We start from the raw sequence: 24,122 nt of genomic DNA, 5'->3' as shown, positions 1-24,122 counted from the left end.
CTGTAAGCATGTAAAAACGGTGACTCTGGGCTTCCCTGGTGGCGCAGTGGTTGAGAGTCCGCCTGTTGATGCAAGGGACGCGGGTTCGTGCCCTGGTCCGGGAAGATCCCACATGCCGCAGAGTGGCTGGGCCCGTGAGCCATGGCCACTGAGCCTGCGCGACCGGAGCCTGTGCTCCGCAACGGGAGAGGCCAAAACAGTGAGAGGCCCGCGTACCGCAAAAACAAGAACAAAACGGTGAGTCTGGGACTGCCCTGGCAGTCCGGTGGTTAAGACTCTGTGCTTCCACTCCGTGGGGCACGGGTTCAATCCCTGGTCTCCATCTTGTGTGTGTGCCAGTATTTACTGAACTGGAACCCTCTGTTGGCAACTTTTAGGTACAGCCTAAATGAATAGCGTTAAACATACTCTAATCTTGAGGGTATATGCTACTGGATAATAATTTTTGAGCTGAAAGAAAAAGGTCTGTGTACTGCTTAAAATTATGACATAAACTACAATCACAATTTTCCCAAGGAGTGTCCTCTGGCTTTCAATCTAATTGTCAAAGGGACCTGTGATTCAGAAAAGGATGAGAACCACCATTCTACAGGGTACAACCTGTTTTTTTGCAACAAAGAGCTAATTTATCTGGTACCCTTTTCTGGGTTTTTTTGGCCGTGCCGCATGGCATACAGGATCTTAGTCCCCCTACTGGGGATCAAAACTGTGCCCCGTGCAGTGGAAGCGCAGTCTTAGCCACTGGACCACCAGGTAAGCCCCTATGTGGTACCCTTTCTGTCCCCTTTGAGCTTCCGTCTCTCCAGTAGCACTTCCACACCATAGTAAAGGTATAGGTTGAGATATACCATGATTTCAAAAACTTGAATTCCCAACTGTGCAATTTTGGAAACTTACTCCATCTTTCTAAGCCTCTGTTTCTTTATCTGCAAAATGGGGATAACAGTACCTGCCTCATAGGGCTGTAGTGAACTGAATGAAACAGTGCTCAGTACACAGAAATGTCTGGCACACGGCTGGTGCTCAATAGATGACAGCTTTTTGTTTTAGGACATTGACAGAACTTCTAGCACGAATATCCTTATTCCACACCCAGCTCCTCTACAAGCATAGAGATGCATACCAAGCATATATGGCAGTGCCAAGCTAGCAGACGACGTAGACTGTGCTATGGAGGGAAGAGACAGGATAAGATATATAATTAGACTGGTCTCCTCAGCCTCCCAAAAATACTTCTTCCATTTGGTATTTTCTTTTTCTAATTAGTTTATTTTTGGCTGCGTTGGGTCTTCATTGCCGCGCGCGGGCTTTCTCTAGTTGCGGCGAGCGGGGGCTACTCTTTGTTGTTGCATGCGGCTTCTCATTGTGGTGGCTTCTCTTGTTGTGGAGCACGGGCTCTAGACGTGCGGGCTTCAGCAGTTGTGGCTTGCAGGCTCAGTAGTTGTGGCTTGCGGGTTCTTAGAGCATAGGCTCAGTAGTTGTGGCGCACAGGCTTAGTTGCTCCACGGCATGTGGGATCTTCTTGGACCAGGGCCTGAACCCGTGTCCCCTGCACTGGCAGGCAGATTCTCAGCCACTGCGCCACCAGGGAAGCCCCCTAGTATTTTCTTTATGTGAAAGCTAATCAAGAAAGGAGTCTTGGGGCTTCCCTGGTGGCGCAGTGGTTGAGAGTCCGCCTTCCGATGCAGGGGACACGGGTTCGTGCCCCGGTCCGGGAAGATCCCACATGCCGCGGAGCGGCTGGGCCCGTGAGCCATGGCTGCTGAGCCTGCGCGTCCAGAGCCTGTGCTCCGCAACGGGAGAGGCCACAGCAGTGAGAGGCCCGCGTACCGCAAAAAAAAAAAAAAAAAAAAAAAAAAAAAAACGGGAAAGAAGCTTTGCTGACAAGGATGCTTAGGATGCTTAGGAAACAGCTATGTACCACCACCACCCCCAACTTTTCCGTTTCTTTAATGTACAAATGACAAAGATGTATTAAAGTTTTAAATAATTTTTTTACAAACAGAAAAGAGAGACCAAACCGGGATGACTTCCCACAAAGAAGGGATCTAAGAGCCGCCCCATGAACTTCTTCAGGCCACCACGGCTACTTCCTCCTCTTGTACCTATGAAGAAAATGAGCAGAGTAAAGACCAACGCTAAGACCAGAAAGAGGAAGGAGAAGCTCCTTTCCCAGGAAAGCTTTCCTCTCCAACCCCACTCATAGCCTCTGGTCCTCCAGAACTATAAACATTACCTGGATTTAGATTTAAAGTTTCCTCCTCGTCTCTGGTGGGGCAAGCCCAATTGTTTTCTTTCTTCAAAGGAGGGGCTGTGAATGAGAGAAGATGGCAAAATATTGGACAAGCAGGTAATGTTTCACCCCCCATCCTACCAGCTCCCACACAAAGCAGCAGCACCACAGATGTGTCATTTTCAGGGCCTGAGGTTCTAAGTCTGTGTTCTTCCACCTGATAATATGGGTTTATGGAAGTCAGGGCCCAGCACTAAAACAAGACGAAGAGGCTCTTCCTTCTTGTGTATGTAATAAAACTGCTGGGGTAACTTAGTTTACCCAGCCACCAACCCCAGCCCAGAGGATATGAGGAGGAAAGCACATTCCCAAGAGCACACCAGAATCCTTTCTTTGGGGTTCTATCACTCCCCTGAGAGAAAGCTCTATTTCTGAACCAAAAATGTGCTATTTCACCCCAAGGCAGGAGGGCCTTAACACTTCTCTTACTCTCACCCTGGGAATCCACAGATGGGCTGGCGGGGAAGGGGACAGACAGGAGCCCTTAAAATTATATACAGGCAGACCTCAAAGATATTGAGGGTTTGGCTCCAGACGACTGCAATAAAGTGAGTATCACAATAAAGCAAGTCACACGGATTTAGTGGTTTCCCAATGCATGTAACGGTTACGTTTACACTATACTATAGTGTCTTAATAAAGTGTGCAATAGCATTACATCTAAAAAGAAAAACAATGCACATATCTTAATTTAAAAATACTCTATTGCTGGGAATTCCCTGGTGGTCCAGTGGTTAGTACTCCGCACTTTCACTGCTGGGACCCAGGTTCGATCCCTGGTCGGGGAACTAAGATCCTGCAAGTGTGTGGTGCGGCCAGAAAATAAATAAATAAAAATTTAAAAAATAAAAATACTCTATTGCTAAAAAAAGGCTAACCATCATCTGACAACGCAGGGTTGCCACAAACCTTCAACTTGTAAAAACTGCAATATCTGCGAAGTGCAAAAAGCGAAGTGCAATAAAGCAAAATACAATAAAATGAGGCATGCCTGCATTATAAAGCTGTAGGTATATGAGAATTGGGAGTGGGGAAGGAAGGAGGGAGAAGATTCATAGCTTTCATCAGAATACCAAGAGCTCCATGATGACTTAAAACCCTACCCAGCTCGATACTGTTTCAGGGCCTTCTTGCTTGTGTTGGTGAGTTCTTCGTCAAATACAGATTTCTTCACCTGCTTTTGCTTCTTTGCTGTGCACAGAGAGAATGGGTTAGATATGGCCTTTTTGTCCCAAGCTCCTAAATCCCCTTAAGCTCAAGGTAATGGTTCCAAGTTCAGTGGATGCTCTGGCCTGATGTTTTGACATGGAAGCAAGACATCAGATCCCAGCAGAAAAGAGATAAGGAATCACAAGTACCAGGTGTGAAGAACCACTCCAAAGGATGCCTGCAGAGTCCAAAGGTGGAATGGACCATGTAAACATAAAATGGGCTGAAAACATCTTCCCCTCATTCCACCCTGACCCATTCCTTCAAGCAGCAGCTGGTAAGGATTTAGGCTCCAGAATCAGAAAGGCTTGTGTTCAAATGCTACTAAACATGGGGTCACTTCACCCCTTGGAGCCAATAAAGGACAGCTGTACACACCTACATACTCATTAGTCAAAAAGTGTGGGCTCTTATCATCATCCCTCCCCTTTTGTCCCTGACCACAAGCCCAGGTTTCAGGCAGAGCCTTCCTACCAGCTCCTTCAGGTTCCCCATCTGCCTACCAGGGCCCCTCGCTGGCTCCTCCTCGGGCATTGCTCTGGCCCGCTTGGCTCTGCGGTTCCTCTTGGCCAGCCGCTCAGCGAACATCTGTGCCTTGAGGATTTCAAACTGGGACCTTTCGTCTGCCTGGGGAGAGGATGACATGTAAGTGTGGAACAGACCTGGCAGCCTTGACCCACATCCTCAGGCAGGGACCCAACTCCAAAGGGGAGGCTACTCACTGTCATCTCCCCCTTTTTCTTGACATCCTTCATAAACTTCTTCCTTTTCTTCTTTCCTCTTATGGCTAAGTCAAACTCCTGCAGAGCCTTGGCAACTGGGATGAGAAGAGAGCACGAGAGTCCAGGTACCATTTCATAAAATCTTTTTTTAAACTTACAATAAGAAGTGTACATATTTGGGCTTCTCTGGTGGCACAGTGGTTGGGAGTCCGCCTGCCGATGCAGGGGACGCGGGTTTGTGCCCCGGTCCAGGAAGATCCCACATGCCGTGGAGCGGCTGGGCCCATGAGCCATGGCCACTAAGCCTGCGCATCCGGAGCCTGTGCTCCGCAATGGGAGGGGCCACAACAGTGAGAGGCCCAGGTACCGCAAAAAAAAAAAAAAAAAAAGAAGTGTACATACTTAAAAGTGATACATTTAAGGGCTTAAAATGAAAAGCAGCAGTCACTTCCTCTCCTGGCAGTTACCTCCATCTCACTAAATAACCTGCTGGTTCCACTATTTCTTAATTAATCTACTTGAGACATTCATTATATATCTGCCTCATATTATGAAAGATATACTTCCCACCCCTTCCCACAATATAGTTATAACTCTATTTATAACACAGAAACTTAACATACATCACCTTAATTTTTTGTCCCATCAAATACAGACAGTATTTCTTAAATGCTGGTACTACCTCTTTGGAGGGTAATTTTGCAATCCCTAACAAAATAATGAATACACATAGCCTCTGACCTACAATTTCACTTTTTGGAACTTACCTTGTAAATCAAATATGCTTGCTTAATTGTGAAAGGGCATCTGTATAGCTATCTACTACATCACTTGTTTATAATAGCAAAAGATTGGAAACAACCTCAATGTCCCTCAGTGGGGAACTAATTAAAATAAACTATAATCCACCTATGTGATGGAAGACCACATAGCCACTGAAATCAAGAAAAGGCAGCTATATATGTGCCTATATAAAATGATCTCCAAACTACAAAATTCATTGAAAAAAGCAAGGTGTAGACAATGTGAATTTGTTTGTTTTTTAAAGGGAGAGAAAAGGGAATATATATATCTAAATATCTTTCTGACTTACTTTTTCTAAATTGTGGCAAAATATATATAACAAAGTTTGCCATTTTACCCATTCTTTAGTGTACAATTCGGTAGCATTAATGACATTCACAATATTGTACAATCATCACCATTATCTGTTTCTAAAACTTTTTCATCATCCCAAACAGAAGCTCTATTACCATTAGAGCTTCCCCATGGCTCCTGGTAATCTCTATTCTACTTTCTGTGTCTATGCATTTGCCTATCTAGGTACCTATTATAAATGGAATCATAAAGATGTGTCCCTTTGTCTGGATTATTTCACTTAGCATGTTTCCAAGGTTCATCCTTATGGCATGTACCAGAACTTCATTATGGCTGAATTAATATCCCATTGTATGTACCTACCACATTCTGTGTATCCATTCATCTGCTGATGAACATGGTTGTTTCCACCCTTTGGCTATTGTGAATAATGCTTCAATGAATACTGGCATACAAGTATCTGTTTGAGTCCCTGTTTTCTGTTCTTTGGGGTATAGACCTAGGAGTGGAATTGCTGGGCCTGATGGTAATTCTATGTTTAGCTTTTTGAGGAACCTCCCCAACATACTTTTTTCCTTCTTCCTCTCTTCTTTGGTCTGGAACCAGCTCCTTTCAGGCTCAGGGTTTGGTGCCCCCTTCCCTTTCTCCAGGAGCCGCTGTGCTGTGTTGATCTGTGGGGACAGCAAAAGGATGCCTGCCATGAAACCTACATCTGATAATACAGAACATGGTGGCTGCAGGAAGCCACTGCCTGTAAATACTTGGGGCTCTGATGATATGTTTGGCAGACACAGCATATCAGAAGGCAGACCAGCCGGGGCCCATGCAGTCTGCTTACTAAGCAGCATGTGGACCAGAGCGCTCCTCACAGCCTCACCTGGGCTTCTGACTTTTGCATCTCTTTTTCTTCAGCCTCTAACTGCAGAACTGCATACACATCCTTCTCCATTTTCTCAATCTTGTCCCGGAATTTGAGGATGACATCTCAGGGGAAAAGAATGAAAAAGATTTTAAAATAAGGATGAACATGGTGTAGCTGATGCAAACAACGCAGATGGCGATTTTTCTTTAATTATTTATTTATGTATTTTTGGCTGTGTTGGGTCTTCATTGCTGCGCTTGGGCTTCTCATTGCGGTGGCTTCTCTTGCTGTGGAGCACGGGCTCTAGGCACACAGGCTTCAGTAGTCCTGGCATGCGGCCTCAGTAGTTGTGGCTCGCGGGCTCTAGAGCGCAGGCTCAGTAGTTGCAGCGCGTGAGCTTAGTTGCTCCGCGGCATGTGGGGTCTTCCCTGACCAGGGCTCGAACCCATGTCCCCTGCATTGGCAGACAGATTCTTAACCACTGCGCTACCAGGGAAGCCCTCAGATGGGTATTTAGTGACGCAGAAAACTGGGTTTTTGGGGGGTTTTTTATGTGTGGCTGTTCTGCTTAACACCTCCCCAAAGGCTTCCTGATGCTCGTGGAATAAATTCCAAACTCCTCAGCATGGCCCCTGCCTACCTCTCTGACCTCTGCCTACCCCTTGCTCACAGGCCTCGGGCCTCTGGTCCTCCCTGTCTTCTACTCCCACATCAAGTGTGTTCCTGTCTCTGAGGCTTTGCCCTGGTTTTCCGTGCTTGGCACACTCTGTCCCCAGACCACCCACAGCCATCTCATTCTTGTCATCCGGGACTCGGCTCAAATGCCATCTGTCAGAGGCCTTTTCTCAGCAGCTTTTCTAAAGTAGGCACTTCTCCTGTCGTTCTCAATCACACCTACAATTAGCTTATTTATTGTGTCTTTTTCCCAACAGTGTCAGCTGTTTTGTTTCCTGCTGTATCCCCAATACTTAGAATACAACAAACAGCAATAGACTGAATGAATTAAATGAAATTTTTTTAAATGAAAGGAAAAAAAAAAGACCTATGAATGGAAAAAAAGGTCTTGAAAAGATGTGTATCTAAATGCTGTGAGTGGTGAGCTCTTTCACATACAATTACATTTTTACTCTTATTTGATTTACTTTTTTCCAACACTGAATACATATTACTTTTGTAACTTAAAAAAAAATTTTTTTAACGATGTGCATTATATGACCGCTACAGATGAGTAAAAAAGGAATGAAAGATATACGAAAAGAGTAAGTGCTGACTTCCTCCCCATCCGGGGCCCCCACCAAGAGGAAGTGGTGAAGGGTTAGTGGGGGTGGTGCCTTAAGAGGCCTTCTTGGGCTTCCCTGGTGGCGCAGTGGTTGAGAGTCCGCCTGCCGATGCAGGGGACGCGGGTTCGTGCCCCGGTCCGGGAAGATCCCACATGCCGCGGAGCGGCTGGGCCCATGAGCCATGGCCGCTCAGCCAGCGTGTCCAGAGCCTGTGCTCCGCAACGGGAGAGGCCACAACAGTGAGAGGCCCGCGTACCGCAAAAAAAAAAAAAAAAAAAAAAAAAGAGGCCTTCTCTTCCCAAAGGCTGGCGAATACCTATGACTAAGCACTTGGGGCACAAGTCTCTCCTCAGTCCCTTTCACACACAGAGAGAATGAAGCCCAGAGAGGCAAGGGGAGACCTGCCCGGGGCCCCTCAGCAAGGAAGTGGCAGAGCTGGGATTCAAATCTGGCTCCTAACTGCAAAGCGCCTGCTCTCACCCATTACCCTCTGCCCGCTGCCCCGTCCTTCGGGGTCTGAGCTAGGATGCTCCCCCACCCACCCGAACCGCCCTGAGCCGTGGCACTGACGCCTGCTCACCCTGGGGCGGCGTCCGGGCCTTCACGGGGGCCTTGGCAGCCTTCACGATCTCCTTCAGCATCTTCCGCTCCTCCTCTCCCACCAGAGAGACTGAGCGCCCGGCCCGGCCGGCACGAGCTGTTCGCCCCACCCGGTGGACATAATGCTTGATGGTGTTGGGCATCGTGAAGTTGATGACCTGGAAGGCCAAAGTTAAGCATCAGTCAGACCTGGGAGTCGGCGGGGAGAGGGGGACGTGAGGAGGCAAAAGGACTCCCAGCAAAAACTCAAGGAAGATGGGGCCTGCTCACCGTTTTGACCCCATCGATGTCAAGTCCACGGGCTGCTACATCTGTGGCCACGAGGATGTCAATCTGTTGATCCTTAAAGCGCCTGGAAACAGCCACAAACATGTTCCTCTGAATACCTGACCCCAGTCAATACTCTGCAGAAGCCTGAGCCAGCGAAGAGAACACAAACCCTTCTGGAGTCAAGCAGCAGAGTACAGACCATCACAGTGGAGACAGATCCTAAGTGTCAGCCTAACGACACTCACATGCCCCCCAAACATCCCACGACATAGAGCAAATGTAGTTTTGTGTATACCACTTTAAACAGCAATTCCTATAAATAGAGAAGCTTGGGAACCACAGAGCTAGACTATAACACGGAGCAGAGGCAAGTGCCTCAGCATTGAAAACAGCCTTTAAGAAACAACTGTCAGCTGCCTGTGTGAATAAGGACCAGTGGAGAGTCCTAAAGGGTTCCTCCTTGCCTACCAAGCTGACTCGATTCTGCGAGAGTTAAACAAGAAACCACGTGGAAAAGCACAGGGCCTGGCAAGGTAAGTGCTCAAGAAATACGAATGGATTTGCTTCAGGATCTCATTCTAGCAGACCTGGGTATGTCCCCTGCTCTGGAAAGGCTGCAGAGATCAGAGTGTGTGCTGCATCATCCCAAGTCAATTTCCTGCTGTGACCCCGCTCAGCAGCTCCCATGCTCAAATCCTGGGGCAAGAGTATCATTTTGTACAAAGTCAGAGTTCTGAATGTCTCTAAGACCTGACCTTAGAATGGTTAGGCTAGAATTTGTGAAGTGGGGAACTGTACTGTATCCCCTGGTACCACTCACACATGACCTCTGGAGGGTACTTTCCGTCTCTGGAATGAACAGAGCCCCCTCTGAAGGATGGGTGGGAGCCTCAGCCCCCGAAACTTTACCGGAGGGCCTCCAACCGCTGCGTCTGTGACAGGTTGCCGTGGAGCTCGCCCACCTGCAGCCCCATCAGCCCCAGGAGGATGTGCATGCGGTGGGCCTGCTTCTTGGTCTGGGTGAACAGCATCACGTGGTCGGTGAAGGTTCTCATCAACAGAGCTGCCAGGGAGAGAAGAGTGAGCGGGTGGCTGCCTCCAGCACGTCCTCCCTCCTCGCCTGCAAAGCGGCTGCTGTGCCTGGTTCGGGGGTGGCAGGTGAGGCCCCTGCCTTGGGGAGCTCCCACTCCAGGGCAGAGACAGAGAGGCCGAGTCCCAATTCTCAAGGGTGGTAAATGCCGTGAGAGAATGAAGAGAAGATGCGGCAGCTTCAGGGCTGGCCTCTCTCTGAGGAGGTGACATTAGGCTGAATGACAAGGCAGTCTCATCCACGAGAAGATTTGGGGGAAGCTTCCAGGCAGAGGAAAGAGCAAAAGCTTGGGGGGTTTGAGAAAGCGAAAGCAGGCGGGTGTGGCTGGAGGGCCATGAGCTAAGGCACCAAGGCCGGGGGCTCCGGGCAGGCCGGGGCAGGTCCAGGGGTCTTACAGGACTCGCTAGGGAGCACGGATTTCAGTCTAAGAGCAATGGAAGACACCAGGGGGTTTAAAGAGCGAAGGAACAGGAGCGAATGCTTGTTTGTACATGATCCTTTTAAATGGTCTGCAGTGTGGAGAAGGCACCTTCCACAGGACAGGGTGGAAGCAGACGGCCAGGTCAGAGGCCACTGCAACAATCCAGGTAACACAGTAGTGGCCTGGACGAAGGGCCAGAGGGGCAGCTGGAGGGAAGTGGCTAGGAGTTCAGCAGGACATAAAGAGGACTGGACGGTGGAAGGGAGGTGAAGCGACGAAAGAAAGGGAGGAAGAACTCGTGGAGCAGAGGAACAGCAGTACCACACGCTGGGGCACGGGAGACCGGATGGAGGAGTCGCCGGGGAAAGACCAACACTTCGGTGTGAAGCTCAGGGGAGCTGAGCAGCCCTCCCTGCTCAGTCCCACCCTGGGCTTTCACCTGCCACGATGGCTTCCCGGTCCCCTTCCCGGTTTGGCCGGATCCGGATGAACTCCTGCCGCAAGAAGGGGGCCACGTCCGTGTTGCTGTTCACAAATATCCGGACGGGATTCTTCAAGGAGACAGAAGCCAGATCTTTCACCTGCCAGGCACAAAGGCAGGGGCACTGACCAGCCTGTCAGGAGGCAGGGAGGGAGGCAAGCCGGGGCTCCCGCTCAGCCCGGGGTCCTCTGCGCCGTCCCTCTGTTCCCTACAGCCCACCTCATCCGTCATCGTGGCTGAGAAGAGCATGGTCTGGCGGTGGTGGGAACACATTCGGATGATCTCCTTCATCTGCTCCTCGAAGTACTCGTCCAGCATCCTGGCAAGCAGGGGAGGGGAGGAATCAAGAGAAATGGACTGGGCTTGCATCTGTATCGATGAAGGACAGAAAACACTGCACAGATGATGTTTCGATACTGTCATTGGTTATGTTTCAGGCTCATTTATTTACTTATTTTACTAGCATTGTTTTACCCTTTTTCCAAGATTCACCAAGAATTATCATTATCATTTTATATTTGCTTAGTCTTTCTTTTTTTTCTTTTGCTGAATCATATGCTATTAAGTTGCAGATATCATGACACCGGACCCCTAAATATTTCAGCACACATTCCCTAAGAACGGTGACTTTCTCCTACATAAACACAATGTCGTTACCACACCTGAGAAATTCAAGTGTCTGAATGATATCTAAAGTAAAGTACAATGTACATTCAGTTTTCCCTAACTGTCCCCCAAACGTCATTCTAGAGCTGTCTTTTTATTTTTTTAGTCCAGGAATGACAGTTCCTACGTTGTACTTGGTTGTCACATCTCTTCAGTCTCCCTTAGTCTACAAAGTCCTCTCATCCTTTTTCACACTCTGAATATGTCTAATTATTCCCCAGTGACTGGATTTAACAATCATTGCTGGGAGCGGGGTGGGGGGCAGCTGTGCACCTCACTCTCACTCCATCCGGAGATAGACAGTTTGTTCCAGCATCGCAGTTTGGTCACTTGGTTGAAGTGGTGTCTACCACTCTCCACTAGGAAAGGAACCTCTTTCTCTTTGCAGATAATAGTCATCTGTGAGATTACTGTGACTCCAATTTTTTCAACCCATCCAATCCTTTACAGTATTTCTTGTCCAGTTCAGGCTGCAGTTGAGGGACAGGTATCACCTTTAGTTGTCGTGTCTCTTTGGTCTCAGTCTGAAACTTCCACAGCCTTTCTTGGTCTTTTCAGACACTGATATTTTTGATATTTAAAACCTAAATCAGATCATGTTCCCTTGGCTTAGAACGATCTCCTTTACCTCCTTCAGGCCTCAAGAATGCTCGTGGGAGGCAGTCTACCAGTTATTCAACACCTATTGTGCACCTGCTAGATTCTAGACACGGCCCTGGCACTGGGATGTGGCAGCAGGCAACACAAACACAAAGTCGGCCCTTCTCGAACATGAAGTTCTGGGGAGAAGAGGGACACAGCCACCACACGAGCATTCAGGTAACAATGCGGGAGGTCAAGGAGGTGTAGCACCTCAGAGAACATAAGGCAGGAAGGGAAGGACGAGGCGGGGGTGTGGGGGGAAGGGAGGAACTATTTTTTTTTTGTTTTTTAAAAAATATTTCATTCATTTATTTATTTATTTTGGGGGGCTGCATCGGGTCTTCATTGCTGTACACAGGCTTTTCTCTCTAGTTGCGGTGAACGGTAGCTACTCTTCATTGTGGTGCGTCGGCTTCTCATCGTGGTGGCTTCTCTTGTTGCGGAGCACAGACTCTAGGTGCACGGGCTTCAGTAGTTGTGGCGTGCAGGCTCAGCAGTTGTGGCGCATGGGCTTAGTTGCTCTGCGGCACGTGGGATCTTCAGGGGTCGAACCCATGTCCCTTGCATTGGCAAGCAGATTCTATTTTTTTTTTTTTTTTGCTGTACGTGGGCCTCTCACTGTTGTGGCCTCTCCCATTGCGGAGCACAGGCTCCGGACGCACAGGCTGAGCGGCCATGGCTCACGGGCCCAGCCGCTCCGCGGCATGTGGGATCTTCCTAGACTGGGGCACGAACCCGTGTCCCCTGCATCGGCAGGTGGACTCTCAACCACTGCGCCACCAGGGAAGCCCGCAAGCGGATTCTTAACCACTGGACCACCAGGGAAGTCCCAGGAACTGTTATAGAGTGGCCAGCAAAGTGACAGCTGGAGCAGAAACCTGAGGAGGTACAGGAGGTCATTCCAAGCTGAGGGAACAACGATGCAGAAGAGAAGCCCCAAAGTGGGAGTGTGTGGATGGGATTTACCAATGGATATCCTGGGGGGATGAGAAAATGAGGAGACAAAAATGGCACTGAGAATATGGCCTGAACAACTAGAAGGCTGGAGTTGCCCTTCAGTGGGATGGGAAGCGGGAGAGGGGCACAGAGGATGAGAAACTTGGTTAAGGACCTGGTTAGTTTGGAGATGCTTCAGTTTGAGAGTAAACTTGAACAGCCTCCTTACCCTGCCACCTCCACAGCAGTCCAGTTCATTAAGAGTTCATTCTGTTGAGTCACGAGGGAAAGAGGTGAGCAGATGAGACACGAATGAGAGAAAGGAAGGAAGAGAGGGAGGGAGGGAAGAGGAGGGAGCGGGGAAGGAGGGGGAGCCTGCAGAGTAATCGAGGCTGTCGGTTGAATGCTCCCTATGCACTGGCACTATACCGGAGTTACTCCTTGAATCTTCAACAGCATGAGGTGGGTACTTATCCCCCACTTACAAACAAGAAAAGATTTGCTTTAAGACTCTAAATAACGTTTCCCAATCTCAGGAAGCGGTGGAGCCAGAATTTAACTTGCCTTCCCTCTTAACCATCACATTACAGAAAAAGAGCAGGATAATCCAGGCTAAGATGGACAAAAAGGCTCAAACGTGAACAGCTGAACTGGTCAGAGCCAGGTAGGACCAGGCAGAGTGCAGGTTCCCGCCCCGGGGTGTGGCCCTGGGGACCCCACCATTTCAGGTGTACCTGTCAGCCTCATCCAGGATGAGCACTTCGATGCTGCTCAGGTGGAAGGAAGGGCAGTTGTGGAGGTGATCGATGAGCCGGCCCGGGGTGGCGATGAGGATGTCAGGCGCTGCCCGGAGGGCTGCTTCCTGAGACTTCACGTCCAGGCCGCCTGCAAAAAGCAAAGCCCACCAGGCAGCCAGCTGAGTCACCCACCAGTACGGCCTTGAGCCCTGCTACCTGCCAGCTCCCGCGGCAGATGCTGAGCAAACGGCAGAGCACGAGACTGACAGAGGCCCCACTTGCGCAGATTTTACGATATGGTGGGAGAGACAGATTATTTAATTACAATTGTGCCAAGTGCAAAAATCTAAAACGATGATGACACAAAGCCACTTCAGAATACAACAATTCAACCGTCCACCAACTGAGAGATGCAGCTGAGAAACTGATAATCTTTCTAAATCACCTACAATTTCCTACTGCATAAGGAGGGTAAAATGAAGGTTAGATAACACTATCATATAACATCATCAGAAAGATTCTGCCCCAATAAATATCTGATTCATTATTCATGCAAGACAAAATTATATCCTAAATTTGTTCAGTATCAAGAAAAAATTTGTTTCATCATTTTGAAGTTTCGTTTTGCAAGGCTGGTGAAGCCTCAGTCAAAGCCCTCCCCATCGCCCTCACTATCTACTGTGAAAACGTCATCTGGTTTTTAACTGGTTTCAATCACATGAAGGCTTTCCTGCACCCATCACCCTCAGACAGTGGTGCACATCCCCCCTCCACCGTGCCACACTCTGTCAGAGGCAGCCAGCCCTCAGCCAGACACTCACCCACAGCCAGGCAGGTGGTGATGCTGCAGAACTGGGCCAGCTGCTTGGTGACGGAGTGCACCTGGATGCCCAGTTCCCGGGTGGGAACCAGCACCAGCACACGGGTCATCGGAGCCTGGCGGGGTTTGTAGATCAGACGCTCCAAGACGGGAAGGGCAAAAGCTGCAGTTTTACCTGGAGGGAAGGGCAGCAGGAAAGCAAAATGAGAAAAGCTTCTGTCCTTCCCAGGTCCAGGTTTTCACCTGCACACAGAAAACCTACATATCTACTCAGAGGGAAATGAAGCAACTTATTTTTCATAAAACTTTTTTTCTGATTTTAAATCACATGGTCAGGGCTTCCCTGGTGGCACAGTGGTTAAGAATCCACCTGCCAATGCTCGGGACACAGGTTCGAGCCCTGGTCCGGGAAGATCCCACATGCCGCAGAGCAACTAAGCCCGTGTACCACAACTACTGAGCCTGCGCTCTAGAGCCCGCGAGCCACAACTACTGAGCCTGCCTGCCACAACTACTGAAGCCCTCATGGCTAGAGCCCGTGCTCTGCAACAAGAGAAGCCACCGCAGTGAGAAGCCTGTGCGCTGCAACAAAGAGTAGCCCCCGCACCGCAACTAGAGAAAGCCCGCATGCAGCAATGAAGAAACAACACAGCCAAAAATAAATAAATAAAATAAATTTTAAAAATCAATCAATTGGGCTTCCCTGGTGGTGCAGTGGTTGGGGGTCCGCCTGCCAATGCAGGGGACACGGGTTCGTGCCCCGGTCTGGGAAGATCCCACATGCCGCGGAGCGGCTGGGCCCATAAGCCATGGTCGCTGAGCCTGCGCATCCGGAGCCTATGCTCCGCAACAGTGAGAGGCCCACACACCGCAAAACAAACAAACAAACAAAAAAATCAATCAATCAATCAATCACATGGTCAATGTAAAAAATCTGGGAAATACAAAATAAAAAAAAAAAGCAATAAAAATCACCCACAGTTCAGCCAACCAGAGGTAAGCATTACCAAAACAGTATCTATATTACCAATCTTTTTTTAATGGACAAAAATGTTAATTTTAATTCAATAACACTATATATTGTTTAGCAACTTCCCTTTAAAAAAAAACATACATTTTCCTATTTCTTTAAGTACTCTACTTTTTTAAAATGGTTGCATCGTATTTTATTACATGACTATTTCTATTCTATTCTATTACATGACTATATAATTAACTGCACTAACACACAATGTTGTGATAAACATCCCTTTTATAAAATCTTTACTCCTATGACAGGGGCTTATCATGGGAGTGACAGGAGGTCATGGTTACAGAGACACCCTGATAGGATTAAACAAAAATGATCTTCACCAGATCACCTGAAACCTGTAACCTGTGACTACCCTATTTAAAAAAAGTAAAGAGTATTTAAAAAAAAATAGAAAAATATATATTAATATTTTTTAAAAGGGAAGTTACTACACAGAATATACAATGTTATTGCATTAAAATTTATATTTGCATATTTAGCAAAGTGGGCTTTTGGTAAGTCAACCCAGAGTCTATTCTATGTTGCACATCCTCCTTCTTCCTCCTCCTCTCCCTCCCCCACCCCCAAGTCCCTGTCCTTTTTACCTGTCCCAGTGGCTGCACAGGCACAGATGTCCTTCCCCAACAGACCCACAGGTATGCATGCCTTCTGGATCGGTGTGGGCTCCTTGAAGCCCATGGCTGTGATGGCCTGAAGAAAAAGAAAAGATAGGGTCAGAGAGGAGAGGAGGGGGAGTCTCAGCACAAAACAAACAAGGCAGGTTTCCAAACAGGTTTCAATCCCTCCCAGTCATTCAATCCACCTACTGTATGTCACTTATCTAGGCCCTGAGGATATAGTAATAAACAAAAGGAACAACCCTGCCCTTAGAATCTGGTAGAAAAAACAGGCCGAAAACAAACAAGTGTCATATGAAGATAAATGCTATGGAGAGAGCTACAGCAGTCAAGGGGGCTGGCAAGGGCATGGGGAGGGGATGAGTGCAATTTACAGAAGGGCTGTCAGGGAAGGTCTCACTGAGCAGGGGATACTGAGTAGAATCCTGAAAGAGGCGAAGAGCACCCCAACCAGATTTCTGGAACGATCTTCCAGGTGGTGGGAACAGCAAGCACGAAGGCCCTGAGGAAGAAGATGCCTGGCCTGTGTGAGGGCCAGTGAGGCCAGTGCGACCAGAGCAGAATGGCTGCTGAGAGACATCATCAGAGGGGCTCCGAAGGGGCAGGGCCGTGCAGGCCAAGACGAAAACCTCTGCATAAGAGGGTTCTCTGTGTGGACAACAGAGTTCAGGGAGGCCACGAGCCCAGTTTAGGGCAGACAGCCTGGTTACGGGGCGACTGCAAGAATCCCATGGTTGACAAAAGAAGCCACTACCTTCAGAAGAGGGCGGGAAAGGTTCATGTCCTGGAATGAGAGGTTTTCATCATACTGAGATGCATCTTCAAAAAATCCTCCTGCTTCCTACATCAGAAAATCAAAAGACAGAATGAGAATTCAGCAAAAAGGGAACTAAATGACCTTAAAATTCTTTCAGGTTGTAAAAACAAGCTGCACACTGTTGTCCAAGCCCACGCTCACCTGTCCTTTCTTCTTCTTCTTCTGCTCCTTTACTTTGAGTGTATCTATGGAGAAAAAGAGAGCTGATAATCAGGGCTCATACTTCCTGAGCACTCAGTCTGCTAGACACTGTCCTAAGTGCATTACGTAGATGGACACCTCACTGAATCCATGCAACAACCTGAGGGAGCTCCTGTCACCAGCGTCGCCTCACAGAAGAGGAGGCTGTGCAGCCGTGCAGGTAAGTCACTCACCTGAGGTCAGACAGGAAGCAAACTTGGCAGCTTCCAGAGACAAGACTCCCAACCACTGTGCTATATAAGGACGCTTTAGCACTCATTTCTGCAAGAAATATTAATGGAACACCTACTACGTGGCTGGACTCATCTGAGGTGGGGGACCTATCACCCCAAATAAGTTTGAGTCATAGAAGTGTCAACAGCTGTGTGGGGCTGGAGATGAGGAAAAGAGTGAACGTGGGAATTCTCTGGCAGTCCAGTGGCTAGGACTTGGTGCTTTCACTGCTGGTACCTGGGTTTGATCCTTGCTCGGGGAACTAAGATCCCGCAAGCCTCGCGGCATGACCAAAAAAAAAAAAAAAGAAAAGGAAAAAGAAAAAGAGTGAACTCTGACTGCAAAGTACAACAACCCTACCAAACTCCCAAGGAAAAAGAGAAGCTAGCGCTTCCCTGGTGGCGCAATGGTTGAGAGTCCGCCTGCCGATGCAGGGGACACGGGTTCGTGCCCTGGTCCGGGAAGATACCCCGTGCTGCGGAGCGGCTGGGCCCGTGAGTCATGGCCACTCAGCCTGCGCGTCCAGAGCCTGTGCTCCGCAACAGGAGAGGCCACAACAGTGAGAGGCCCGCGTACCGCAGGAAAAAAAAAAAAAAAAAAAAAGAGAGAGAAGCTAAAAGAAAAGAAGTCGGGACTTCCCTGGTGGCACAGTGGTTAAAGAATCTGCCTGCCAATGCCGGGGACACGGGTTCGAACCCTGGTCCGGGAAGAGCCCATGTGCCACTGAACAGCTAAGCCTGTGTGCCACAACTACTGAGCCTGCGCACCACAACTACTGAAGCCCACGCATTCTAGGGCCTGTGCTCCACAACAAGAGAAGCCACTGCAATGAGAAGTCCGCGCACCACAATGAAGAGTAGCCCCCGCTCACCGCAACTAGAGAAAGCCCGTGCACAGCAATGAAGACCCAACGCAGCCAATAAATAAATAAATTCATTTAAAAAAAGAAAAAAATTAAAAAAAAAAAAAAGAAAGGCGGTCGACCCAGAGATCTTAAATTTAACTGTGTAGAAGAGCATAGGATAACCTACAAAGTAAAAGCGAACACTCCAATTTCCTGTCCCCATTTCTGACAGTATTGCCTACCTGCTTTGGTGAGGATGTTCTCATCAGCTGATGAGTAGTCAGTCTCTGATTCTTCATCTTCTGTGGCTTCCTCGTCTTTCCCTTCAAAGTCTTCCTGCTCCTCCGGTTCAGAGCCCTCCTTTGCTTCTTTCTCCTTCTCCAACTTCCCAGACTTGGCTTCTTTACCCTAGAAAAAGAAACTGTAATAAAGCAAGGCGACTACAAACTTCAGGAAATCCAGAACCTGTGAAGGGAAAGCGAAGGGAAGGAAGGGAAAAATATTATGCTCCCATAAAGCTCCCATAAAGCTTTACTTTATGCTGAGAGTAAAGCTCAGGGCTCACCTACAAAGAGAAGTAACTGCTTTGCTTACTCACCTCTGTTTTCCTTTTCTTTCGAACTTTCTCAATCTTCTCATCTAATGTTGTGGCTGCCCTCTACAGATAAAAATAAAGAGATGAAAAAGAAACATACGTATGGGAAAGAGATAAAGCAAAGGGCTTCTTAAGGTAGGGTCTCAGATGTCAAATATAGAAAAAGCTCATCTGTACTTGGACAGGTTAATCAATCCATAGATTATTCACAACAAAACAAACAAGCAAACAAAAAACCATTAAATAAATGGTCTTTTTGTGAAAAAACTTCAAATTACCTGGAACCAGTAAGAACACCCACACTGTCGGTGTTTAATATCGAGAATGATACAGTTACCAAGAGATGTCACATTGTATCTGAATGCTACTTGGAAAAACTCTTCCCCTTGCCCATCGGACATAATGTAGCCTATCAAACTGTTGAAAGGCGAGCAAATTCAGGTAACGCTGGATCTTGCTAAAACTTTCAAAAGGTGAGGTAATGGCAGGCCCCCTTGATGCACGCTCAAAGCACCCCGAACCGCTACAGCGCTTACCACAGCCATAAGGAACGGCTTGTTTGTCTAGTCATTTTCTACCCTGCTAGAATGTAAGCGCTATAAGACCAAGTCGGTAACTACATGAAGTACACATGAAAAGGAAAAAAAAAACCCACTCAAGATGACTTTGAAAAGGCAATGCTGTTTTATTTGAAACAGAACAAGGACCAGCAGGGTCTGGATTAAACTGCCTTGAGCAGGCAGTATTTCCCTCGGAAGCATGTGAAATGGAAAATAACTTTTAAGCACCTTCTAGCTTGTTAACCAGATTCAAAGAAAAGCACAGGGTCTTGGCAAACAAGCAGATGACAGAGACATTCACGGCAGTTTTGGCCGTGATGTGTGGGAACCAGGGACCCTAAAGAGAAAGGCCACATGAGATCACCTGGCAAGTGACAAAGAGTGATAGTATCTGTGGGGCAGAGTCAAGCCTTCAAAAACACCACTACCGAGGATGGCTGCTAGATTGTTTTTTGTTACAAAACAACATAAAAAAGGTTTCTTTCTAACACTCAAAACAAGGAGCGAATACCTAGAAAATAGACGATTGTAACATAGCTATGTCCATTTTTTAAGCAATTTATATGTAACATTTGGCATTCCTAAACCATTGGACCCTGAAGCTCACCGTCCAACCCTAACAGCCTATGGCATGGAACTGCCTATCTGTGTCAGTCTCACCTTCTTCTTGAGCTGGCTCATGACGTCAGCCATGGCCCAGCTGCCATCGTACATCCCCTCCTTCTCAGTGAAAACAAAGTCAGGGTTGAAATCGGCACTGCGGTTCTTCTGCAAGGCTTTCTGCTTTCTGCCCAGCACAATGGGCCCCTGGGAAGAGGGAGAGGCAGGATGACTATGGGACTGAGATGAAAGAACACTGGAAAAAGAAGAAGGAAATGAGGGTACCCAATAAGAGAACAGAAATATACAAGGCAAAAGCTGACAGATGACAAGAAGTAGAATAATCTACAATTGTCCTGGGAGATTTTAACACATCTCAATAACTGACAGATCAAGCAGACAAAAAAAATGAGTAAGTCCATAGAAAATGTGAACAGCACAATTAATAAGCTTTATTCCAATGAACATATAGAGAACACTGCACTAGAGCACGTACATTCTTTCTAAGCACACGTGGAATAGTTGCAAAAACTGATCACATAGTATTCCTTTTAAGCAAATCTTCAATAAGTTCAAAGAAATCAATATTGTACAGACTCTGTTCTCTGACCACAATTCAATTAAGTTAGAAATAAATAACAACAGCAACAAATTTTTTTAACTCATACATTTGGAAATGGGAAAGGAAGGAGAACTGGCTGAACTATGGCTTCAGGAGGATAAACAGAAGAAAAAACCCTGAGAGCTAAAAAGTGCTATACTGATTTTTTTTTCTTACTTGAGTTAAACAATTTCATAAGAACTCTGACCCTAAACTTTATTAGTAGTAATGATTATATCTCATTTCTCCAGTACCTAGTTTAAATCGGTAATTGTGTAGCACTTCAAGCTAAACTTGAAGTTTAGCATTATCATCTGCCATATTTCCTTCAGTCCTTTTCTATGACAATTTTTAAAAAAATTTTTATTGAAGTATGGTTGATTTACAATGTTATGTTTAATTTCTGCTGTACAGCAAAGTGACTCAGTTATACATATATATTCTTCTTCATATTCTTTCTCATTATGGTTTATCACAGGGTATTGAATATAGTTCCCTGTGCTATACTGTAGGACCTTGTTGTTTATCCATCCTATACATAATAGGTTGCATCTGCTAACCCCACACTCCCAGTCTTTCCCTCCCCCCACCCCCCCTTGGCAACCACAAGTCTGTTCCCTATATTTGTGAGTCTGTTTTTGTTCCGTAGATATGTTCATTTGTGTCGTATTTTAGATTCCACATATAAGTGATAATATTTCTGTGATAGTTTTCCATTCAAGAAACAAAAAGATTCTGGCTGCTAAGTGGAAAATACACTTGGGGGGAAGGGGGGGCGACAAGAGAAACAGTTAGAGACCAGGTATGTTAGGATTGTAGGTATCCAGGTACAAGATGGCAGTGTGTCCTGGACTAGGGAGGAAGCAATGTGGACTGAGGGAGAAAGAAGCTTAAGAGAGATTTCTGAGGTAGCCTGCAGAACACTGGAGGGGAAAGAGGCTGGATAACTCCAAGGTTTCTGGCTTGAGATAAAGCAGGTTGGGAGGGTGAGGGAGACCAGAGTTCAGCTTTGGAAAAGCTGAATTTGTAGAGGCCGAGGGACACCCAAACCAGAGGTGTCAGTAAGCAGATGAGGCCACAGAGGGGAAAACACTTGAGCTGGAGCTTTAAAGGATGAGCACCTTTTCGTGACACCGGTCCCTTTTTAACTGCCATGCTGTTTAATGTCTCTAACTCCCCACCACAACATAAGCTTCAGGAGAGCGGTGTTCCTTGCCCTTCTTGTTCACTGCTGTGTCCTGAATGCTTAACACTAGGTGTAGCACATGTAGTCAATGAATACTGACTTAATGAACGCATGGATAACCATGGCTCCTTGACTAGGAACCAGGACTGACTCTCTCTCTGGATCTCCATGACACAGCGCCTGGATTAAATATCAGTTCAGTGAATGGGTACTGAGTTCACCAAGGCGACACAGAATAGCACGAGCACAGGCGCGGAGGTGAGGAAAAGCTAGTGGCGAGCAAACTGAGGAAGATCTGGGGGTCCGGGTGAGACCCAGGGACACTTGCCGGCCTGGCAGAGGATGCTGAGCCCTTGGGGGCAGGGACCTGAGGCACCACGGGGAAGGGAAGCAGTCAAGGACATCGGCTGCCCGCCGCCGCGCTCCCACCCCGATCGGCTCATACCTCCTCCTCCTGGTCTTCGGAGTCAGTCTCTGGCTCCACCGGCACCTCATCATCTTCGCCTATGGTCCCGATTAAACCCAGCTCCGCAAGCATGTCGCCACAGCAGCCACTTCCGGAAACCAGCCCAGCGCGGCGCACTAGGCTGCTCTCCTGTTTCCGCGACCTCCGCGTAATCACTGCGCTTGTGCTTACGTCACTTCCTCTTGGAGGCCGCCCTGGCCCGCCCCCTCTCGCAAACTCTCGCGGCGCGCGAGCGGCAACCTGGGGCGTGGTTTGTGTGACGAAGGCAAGGCACGGCGTTTGTGTTAAACAAAATCCGTACTCTTGGTGCTCAGAAAACGGTGGGACGGTTGGAGGCGTGTGCGAGTTGCGGAGGAGAAAGTCTAAAGAGGTGCGTGGATGAGCTCCGTATATTTATGTACAAAAAAATTGTGGAAGAAAATACACTAAACACTTAGCAGTGATTGTCTCTGGGTGGTAGAATTTTAAGCGATTTTTAGTTTCGTCTTAGGTTTTTTTCCACAGTAAACATTTACTTTCATAAAAAAAGAAAAAATTAAAAATAGGAATAGCTGGGACTTCCCTGGCGGTCCAATGGGCCGCACTTTCACTGCCCAGGGCGCGGGTTCGATCCCTGGTCGGGGAACTAAGATTCCGCAAGCCACCGCTGTGAGGCCAAAAATTAAGAATAGCTAACACTTGTATAACATTTACTCTGTGCCAAGTACTGATCTAAGCACTTCTACATGTATTAACTAATTTAATCCTTACGGCAACCCTAGCAGAAGGTACCATTACTGTCGCCATTTTACAGATAAACTAAGGCGATGGGGCTTCCCTGGTGGCGCAGTGGTTGAGAGTCCGCCTGCCAATGCAGGGGACACGGGTTCGTGCCCCGGTCCGGGAAGATCCCACATGCCGCGGAGCCTGCGCGTCCGGAGCCTGTGCTCCGCAACGGGAGAGGCCACAACAGTGAGAGGCCCGCGTACCGCAAAAAAAAAAAAAAAAACTAAGGCGCAGAGAGGTTCCCAGGGTCACAGAGCCACTTAATTACAGAGCCAAGATTATAACCGAGGCAGTGGCTCCAGGGTCCTTAAGGAAAGTAGATCTCACAGCTTACCAGGAAGTTTTCATCTCTTCTCTGCTTGTGGAAATCTCACTGAATCTTAACTTCCTAAATACCACCTCCTACCTGGAGCCTTCGTGGACTACTACCTATCCTCCTTCATAGCTGTTTGCTCCTTCCGTGTTTAACACTTTGTACTTGCAGCAGAATTGCAGTTGTGTCATAAAAGTAGGTTCAGTTGTCTATTTTTTTTTTTGCTATTTTAACTATTTTTAAGTGTACAATTCATTGGCATTAATTATATTTACAGTGTTGTGCAACCATCACTGCTATGTGTTTCCAAAACTTTTTCATGAGCTCAAGCCAAAGCCTTGTAACCATTAAGGAATAGCTAACTCCCCATTCTTCTCTCTCCCCAGTCCTGGTAAACCTCTAACCTACTTTATGTCTCTATGAAATTGCGTGTTTTAAATATTTCATGTAAGTTGAATTATACAATATTTGTCCTTTTGTGTCTGGCTTATTATACTTAGCACAGTGTTTTCAAGGTTCATCCATGTTGCAGCATGTGTCAAGTTCATTATGGTTGAATAATGTTCTGTTGTATGGATATACCACGTTTTGTTTATCCATTCATCTGTAAATAGACACTTGGGTTGTTTCCACCTTTTGCCTATTGTGAATAATGCTGCAATGAACATTGGCGTACGAGGATCTATTTGAGTCTCTGTTTTCAATTCTTTCAGGTGTATACCTAGGAGTGAAATTGCTGTGTCATGTGGTAATTCTGTGTTTAGCTTTTCGAGGAACCACCAAAATATTTTCCACAGCAGCTGTACTCTTTTTACATCAGTAATATATGAGTGTTCCAATTACTCCACTTTCTATCCTGTTCACTGCTGTATCCCTAGTGCTTAGTATATAGTAGGCATTCAGTAATTACTAGATGAATAAATGAGTGAATGAATGTCCTTATGTGTTTTTGAATCATTTTCAGACGTCCGTCAAGTCTATATGTCAATGTTTGCTCAATTCAAATAAGCCTTATGTCAGCTCTGGCTCCCTCCACTCTTCTTCCCTGAGCTCTGGAGGGCCGGAACCATGTCCAAGTCATCCTTGCACCTTGGAGCACTTGTACCTGCAAGTGCACAATCTATAGTGAAGGACCAGCATTTGAAATTTCCAATCCATTGCAGACTGGTACTTCTGTAAAATAC

At 47.3% G+C, this 24,122-nt stretch overlaps 2 protein-coding genes across 2 annotated transcripts in view; one reads left to right on the top strand and one right to left on the bottom strand.

Annotated features, from left to right (window-relative positions):
- Positions 1–1,974: 1,974 nt before the first annotated feature.
- Positions 1,975–22,006, bottom strand: DDX27 (DEAD-box helicase 27). Its single transcript, XM_019943750.3, has 21 exons — positions 21,840–22,006; positions 19,668–19,814; positions 18,451–18,510; positions 18,095–18,260; positions 16,736–16,779; positions 16,532–16,618; positions 15,745–15,850; positions 14,129–14,302; positions 13,305–13,455; positions 10,546–10,645; positions 10,285–10,426; positions 9,244–9,397; positions 8,335–8,416; positions 8,045–8,222; positions 6,200–6,306; positions 5,891–5,993; positions 4,225–4,319; positions 4,006–4,129; positions 3,397–3,484; positions 2,237–2,311; positions 1,975–2,105 (listed from the first exon to the last, which is right to left on the bottom strand). Exons 1-21 carry the CDS (start codon positions 21,930–21,932, stop codon positions 2,087–2,089), a joined length of 2,295 nt encoding a protein of 764 aa, XP_019799309.1. The 5' UTR covers positions 21,933–22,006; the 3' UTR covers positions 1,975–2,086.
- Positions 22,007–22,210: 204 nt separating this feature from the next.
- Positions 22,211–24,122, top strand: part of STAU1 (staufen double-stranded RNA binding protein 1) — a 90,531-nt gene continuing 88,619 nt past the window's right edge. Inside the window, exon 1 of the mRNA XM_073793085.1 lies at positions 22,211–22,230. The gene's annotated coding sequence lies outside the window, so the exon portion shown is untranslated. The remainder of the gene's footprint in view (positions 22,231–24,122) is intronic.

Source organism: Tursiops truncatus, chromosome 15 (assembly GCF_011762595.2).
Source record: "Tursiops truncatus isolate mTurTru1 chromosome 15, mTurTru1.mat.Y, whole genome shotgun sequence".
In the NCBI taxonomy this organism is placed as follows: Eukaryota; Metazoa; Chordata; class Mammalia; order Artiodactyla; family Delphinidae; genus Tursiops; species Tursiops truncatus.
The sequence above is the reverse complement of the archived record's forward strand: the minus strand, read 5'-3'. Positions and strand labels throughout refer to the sequence as shown.

Excerpts from the sequence above, each read along its gene's own strand:
- DDX27 (XM_019943750.3), bottom strand. The coding sequence starts at position 21,932 with ATGCTTGCGGAGCTGGGTTTAATCGGGACCATAGGCGAAGATGATGAG. Across the intron at positions 18,261-18,450 it reads GAAAGAAAAGGAAAACAGAG|GGTAAAGAAGCCAAGTCTGG; the intron begins GTGAGTAAGCAA and ends TTCTTTTTCTAG. Across the intron at positions 14,303-15,744 it reads CTGTGCAGCCACTGGGACAG|GTAAAACTGCAGCTTTTGCC; the intron begins GTAAAAAGGACA and ends CCTTCCCTCCAG.